Genomic DNA, 6,308 nt, shown 5'->3' with positions numbered 1-6,308 from the left:
GAGGGCGCAGATGCCCGGCGGGGCCTTCAGCTCCCTCTGTGCCCAGGACCACCGCGGACCGTCCGGCGGCCTGGGGACGCGGACGCGTTGGTTATTCCCCTCTCTGACCTGGAGGCCGAGCGGCTGCCCGGAGGTCGGCGCCCCGCCCCGGTCGCCCGGAGCCCACGCTGCCCAGCGCCAGCAAGCTCGGGGCCGAAGGCCCAGCGGAGGGGCCCGTGGCGGAGTCACGTGGTCCACCCCGGAGGAGGGGCCGCCTGCCCGGGCTGGGCCTCTGCTCACTTCTTTTCCTTTTTGGCCGGTTCTGGGGCGCTGTCCTGAGCTTTTGTGCTCAAGGCTCTGCCACCTGAGCCACAGCTCCACTTCTGACCTTTTGCTGATTTACTGGAGATAAGAGTCTCACGGACTTTCCTGCCCCGGCTGGCTGTGGACCACCATCCTCGGATCTCAGCCTCCTGAGTAGCCAGGTTTACAGATGTGAGCCATTTGTGCCCACTAGAGCTGGACAATTCTGAAAAGTCAGACCTGGGCAGAAAATAGCCCCCCCCCAGGTGTACCCCACATCATCTCTCTTCCCAGGACTCTGTCACAACAGGTACTTGTCACCGGTGGCTCAGGCCTGTAATCCTAATGACTCAGGAGGCTGAGATCTGAGGATCGAGGTTCAAAGCCAGTCCTGGTCCTGGCAGGAAACTGCATGAGACTTTTATCTTCAATTAACCACCAGAAAACCAGAAGTAGCGCTGTGGCTCAAATGGTAGAGTGCTAGCCTTGAGCTGAAGAGCTCAGGGACAGCCCCCAGGCTCCCAAGTTCAAGCCCCACAACCGACAAACAAAAACAACAACAACAAAAGCCCCTGCTGTTCCTTAGAGGTGCTCACTCCTCTCCTGGGCCAGCAAATTAACTAAAAGCAGCATAGCTTGGCCTTGGTGCTTCACTTTATCTCTGCCTCCTATGCTCTACCACTTGGCCCACATTCCCAATCCTTTTTACTTCAGTTTTTCAGAAAGTTTCTTGAACTTTTACCTGGTAGGGCTGGAACCACTGTCCTCCTATCCTCTCCTCCTGAGTGGCTGCGATTACATACGTGAAACCCAATGCTTGGCCCCTTGTCCACAGGTCCCTGATCAAAGCTCTCTGAGCATTGGAGCTGCAGCCCAGTTCTTCAGCTGGACACCTAGGCACTCCAGGCCTGGCCAGGCTGCCAGCCACTTTCCTGCACCCCACGGCCTTACTCTTCCTGGAGTCCCAAACCCCACCAGCATCCAGGCATCCCTTTCCTGTGCAAAGCTTCACACCCAGCCTGCCACTCCCTGGCAGGCCCAGCATGAGCGGCATCTGAAACCTGGAGACAATGGTAAGCACTCAGCACCCATCCACTTGCAATTCCAGACACAGCCACCAGGGGTGAGTGTTAGCCCTGCCTGTCCTTCAGGGACCTGTCCATAGGGGACAGTGAAGGGCCCAGCCAAGGCGGCCTGGGGGCTCTGCAGAGTCAGCCCTCTCCACTCACCATGTGTGGGCAGACAGATTGAGGAGGGCAGTGAGGATGGGCCAGCAGGACCACCAGGATTGTGATGATGACCATGGTACCCTAGCTCTGGGACCCCAGGGCTCTGGAGGCAATCAGGGAGCTGTCTCCTCCTGCTCCCCCCCACCCCAGCCCCAGCCTGGGGGCCAGAAGCCCCATTTGATGATGGTGGGAACCACTGGCGTGCTGCGGGAACCTCTCCACCCCAGATAGTGCAGGTGACAATAGGAAGTGTCACATGTGGACCCTTGGTCTTCTGGGGTCCAGAGCAGAGCAGATCCCCAAGGCCCACAAAGGCTCTTCCTGAAAATGCCTGGCATACACCTAGCACTAACTAAATGATGTGGCATGTGACAAGGGCTTGCACATGGTGGCCAAACGGACAGCCAGTGCAGGAACAGGGCCAACGTCATGTCATGGCCACCTGTCAGTTGCTGTGGGGAGGCCTGGGTCATAGCCAGCTTCTGTAGGTGTGGAAGAGCCTGGAAGCTGCATGATGGAGGGCAGACAGACAGACAGGACCACAGGGGAGAGACAGGCCTGTCCTGCTTACCAGGAGCCACCTGGCTACAGCCTCCAGCCCTGACCCACACACCTGCCTCTCCCTGGGAAGTCCAGAAACAAAGCTGAGGTTGCAGCCTATGGCTCACACCTGTAATCCCAGCTGTTTAGGAGGCTGAGATCTGAGGATTGTGGTTCTTGACCAGTGCAGGCAGGAAAGCCCTTGAGAGTCCTCTCTTCAATTAACCAGCAAGAAGCCAGAAGTGGAGCAGTGAGTCAAGTGGTAGAGTCCCAGCCTTGAGCCAATAAGAGCTCGGGGATAGAGCCCAGGTCCTGAGTTCAAGCCCCAGGACTGGCAAATACACACACAACAGCAGACATGACTGCCTTCTACCAGCCCCTTAGGGTAAAGGATTAGTGTTGGTTATTTTGAAGTGTTTGGCAGAATTCTCCAGAGAAGCCATCTGGTCCTGGGCTTTGCTTTGTTGGGATTTTTATTACAGATTCAATCTGTTCACATTGTTTTATTAATCCGTGATTCAGTCTTGGTAGGTTGTGTGTTGATAGAAATTGATGTATTTTCTCTTGCCTTTTCCCAATTTGTTGGCATACATTTCTCTGTAGCCCAAGCTGCCACACCTCACAGGGCCCAAGGACTGTGGTCAGGAAGGTTACCCCATCTCCACAGCACCCTAGAAGCCAGCAGGCATATGGCCTTGGCAGACTGCCTGAAAAACTACAGGCCAGGGGTTGAAGGAACCCAGAACACAAAGAAACCTGAGGCCATTTCCTTGAAAAGGTTTTCATTTATTAGTTTGTTCAGAAGCAGTTAATTCGCTTTTCTTATTTTTAAAAAATGTGTATTTCATCCAGAGTTATACCAAAGTGATTAAAATGAACTTTTCTACTGAGGGTACAGCTCCCCCAGATTAGAAAATAACAAAAACAAAACAACACAATTTTTTCTTCTTCTTCAATAAACCACAACTATAAAACCCCAAGAGCACATCAACAATCAAACATTAATCCCCAAATATCCAGGACAAAAAATAAAATATTTATTGATCTATCACAGCGAGACACCAGGAGGTGGGCGGGCCAGGAGGGGGACACGCCTTGTAGCGCAGTGCCTGGAGAAGGATTGGGGATACAGTACTGTGTGGGGGACCCCCCTGTTCCCACTCCCCTCACCACCTGGGCCAGCATGGGGGGCAGGGCGGGGTGGGGGTGGGGCACAGGCTACTCTGACAGGCAGCCAGGTGGGCCCGGCCAGTCAGCGGCACAGAGCGGTCAACTGGGGGAGAGAAAGGATGGACCGACTGATGGGCAGATGGTTTCCCCAAGATTGAGAGTGGGGGGCTCTTCCTAGTGTGGGTGGAGGAGCCAGGTGTTGGCAAGGAGAGAGGGGTCCAGTGGACCCAAAGATAGAGGAGGATGGTGTGACCGAATCCAGCATTGAGGTTTTGGAACTGGGGTACCAACTGGACGCAGCCAGGGGTAGCACCTGGAGGCCGGGCCCCATCATCTTTAGAGGTACCCCAGACGGTGGGGGGGACCCCAGGCCGAGGAGGGGGGAACCCCAGGGTGTCCCCACCCTCTTCCCTCCCCCAGGAATATAGAGCACCAGCCATGAAGCACCAGCATGTAGCACCGATGGAGGCTGTGGGTGGGGTGCCCCGGGCCCCGTGCGGGCTCCTGCCGTCCCCTCCCGGGGTGGGGGCTGGGGTGGGGGGGGTCACAGAGGGTTTACATTCTCCACCAAGCAGTAGCACCAACGTTGATGAGGTCGAGAAGTCAGGGGTCCTGGGGGCTCACTTCCTCTTCCGGCCACAGGATTTTCCCAGGCAGGCCCCACCTAGATTGGGGAGCCCAGGGTATGGTCAAGTTTGGCCCCTCTGGGTTACTTTTGCCCTCTTTCCCTCATCTGCTCTGTCTGCTGCCATGGGAGGAGCTAGCTTGGGTCTGGGGGGAACCCCCAGATCTGATAAGCAATCTTGTTTTGGGGATCAGCCTTGTTTTGGGGCTCAGCCTGGAAGGAGAGCCTGAGCTAGACATGACTCCTCACTGCCACCTGGTGGCAGGAAGTAGATGAGGCCAGCTGGGGAGCAGGGCCCTGACCTTGCCCTGCACCCACCTTGCTTTATGGCCACAGAACAGCTGGGGGGCGGGGAGGAGGGCTTAATCCCAGCAGCTAGGAACCATGGAGGCAGAGCTGCGGCTTCTCTGGGGACCACGGAGGGACCTTGAGAGGGGTGATCAGTATCCACTTCCCCACAACTCCACTTTGGGCTTTTTGGTGGTTCATTGGAGATAAGTCTCATGGACTTTCCTGCCCAGGGTTGGGTTTGAATCATGATCCTCACATTTCAACCTCCCAGTAGCAGGGATTACAGGCGTACTTGAATCACAGCACCCGGCTTAGGTTGCATCTTTTTTTTTTTTTTTTTTGGCCAGTCCTGGGCCTTGGACTCCGGGCCTGAGCACTGTCCCTGGCTTCTTTCCGCTCAAGGCTAGCACTCCGCCACTTGAGCCACAGCGCCGCTTCTGGCCGTTTTCTGTATATGTGGTGCTGGGGAATCGAACCTAGGGCCTCGTGTATCCGAGGCAGGCACTCTTGCCACTAGGCTATATCCCCAGCCCCCTAGGTTGCATCTTTAAGCCTGGTGTGGCTGGGCTACCAAATGGGGTGGGGAGGGGCTCTGTCTTCCTGGGATCCCCTAGGTTCTGGGGTTCTGCTTGTCCTGTACATTCCACTTCCTGCCCTTCTGAGATCTACCCATGTGCACAGGGGTGGACAGGCCTGGTTCAGGGCCAGCGGGGACAGCTCTGGGTGTAGGTTCCCAGGACCCCATCCTCCATTGTCCAGGTGTGCCCTGGAGTGGCCTGTTCCTGGATTCTCTGTCCCTCCCTGTCCCCTGATGGCCACTCACCTTGGTAGCCCAGGGCTCCCAGGGCTCCTCCATAGGGCTTCGGGGGTTTTCCTGTGAAGTGGGTTAGAGCGAGGGGGGAGTAGTCAGGCTTGTCCCATCATGCACTTGGCCTGCCCTGTCCCATCAGCTCCCAGCTCTGCCTTTCCTGGCCAGCCCCACCCTGCTCCCCTAGAGATCTGACTCCTCCCTCCACCCAGGCTGCCCCTGCCCCCTCAGAGGGCTCTGAGTCTCCTCTGTCCCCTCCGTATCTCAGGGACCTGGACTGTGTTCAGTAGGACTCCTGGGCCAGGGTGGGCACAGGTCCCTGCCAGGCTTGGTGGCTCCTGTGCCCACATACAGGGGCTGAAGACTCAGCTTCTGCGCCTCCCCTGGGGGCTTCCTCACCACCCCCCACTAGAGGCCATGGCCACCACTACATGTTCCCCAGAATCCCCACGATCCTGGAACCCCAGGATGTGATGCCTTTTAGGGGAGACTCACCAGCAAATCCGACGCCCCCAGCACCACCACCTGCAGGACAAGATGGGGCTGTGAGCAGCCCCCAAACAGGGGCCCCCAAGTCCTCCCTGAGGGGTGGCCCAGTAGAACTCCAGGCTCAGCTCCCTGGGTGACCTCCGGTCTATAGGGGCCTAAGACCTTTGGGGTTCAATCCCTTGGGTAGAATGGGGAGCAGAGCAGCAGTTTACCTGGGTAGATGGGGGACAGCCCAAAGCCAGGTCTCGCTGCCACTCCTGAGGAGAGATCTGGGGTTGGTGGCAGGCTGGGGCCCGTTCCTCACTGTCACCAGGACTCCATGAGCGGGGGCCACCTTCCTCCCTCTTCCCACCTCAGCTCAAGGCTGGCACTCTACCACTTGATCCACTGCTCCTCTCCCAGCTTTTTGCCCATCAATTGGAGAGAAGAGTCTTACAGACTTTCTTGTCCGGACTGGCTTTGAACTGTGATCCTCAGATCTCAGCCTCTTGAGCAGCTGGGATGACAGGCATGAGCCACCAGGGGTGGGCCACAAAGGCTTTCCTGACTAAACTTGTCCGTCCTGGCAGTGTGGTGGCCTATGGCCTCAGCTCTGAGCTGGGTGGTTACTGCCCCCAACCCCGACAAGTCCTGTCCTGAGGGGCCCTGTCCACCTCTGCCCCGGCCTTGTCTCCTCAAGTGAACTTGCCGCCCAGGAGTCCTCTGCTAGCCAGACAGGTGCCTGTGCCTGAGCAGGGCTGGGTCTTCCTTAGAGCTCCCTACCTCCTCCTGGGAATGGCCTGCCGACTCCGAGGCCACCTCCAAGGCCACCTCCAAGGCCAGCAGCACCTGGGGACAGGACAGATGGGGTCAGCTGGAGTCAGGGGTCCCAAGA

At 57.4% G+C, this 6,308-nt stretch overlaps 1 protein-coding gene across 4 annotated transcripts in view; it reads right to left on the bottom strand.

Moving 5' to 3' along the window:
* Nucleotides 1-3,002: 3,002 nt before the first annotated feature.
* The window catches only part of Eln (elastin), a 30,212-nt gene continuing 26,906 nt past the window's right edge, over nucleotides 3,003-6,308 (bottom strand). For 3 of the 4 annotated variants that reach the window (XM_048369342.1, XM_048369323.1, XM_048369336.1), the window contains exons 33-37: nucleotides 6,197-6,262; nucleotides 5,647-5,691; nucleotides 5,441-5,470; nucleotides 4,961-5,011; nucleotides 3,003-3,885 (exon numbers count right to left, since the gene is read on the bottom strand). In XM_048369342.1, coding sequence (XP_048225299.1) covers nucleotides 3,842-3,885; nucleotides 4,961-5,011; nucleotides 5,441-5,470; nucleotides 5,647-5,691; nucleotides 6,197-6,262 — 236 coding nt within the window. In that variant the 3' untranslated portion in view covers nucleotides 3,003-3,841. The remainder of the gene's footprint in view (nucleotides 3,886-4,960; nucleotides 5,012-5,440; nucleotides 5,471-5,646; nucleotides 5,692-6,196; nucleotides 6,263-6,308) is intronic. The other variant, XM_048369330.1, reaches the window with a different exon arrangement.

This window comes from Perognathus longimembris, chromosome 1 (genome assembly GCF_023159225.1).
Source record: "Perognathus longimembris pacificus isolate PPM17 chromosome 1, ASM2315922v1, whole genome shotgun sequence".
NCBI classification, from domain to species: Eukaryota; Metazoa; Chordata; class Mammalia; order Rodentia; family Heteromyidae; genus Perognathus; species Perognathus longimembris.
This window is presented reverse-complemented; position numbering and strand designations above follow the sequence as displayed.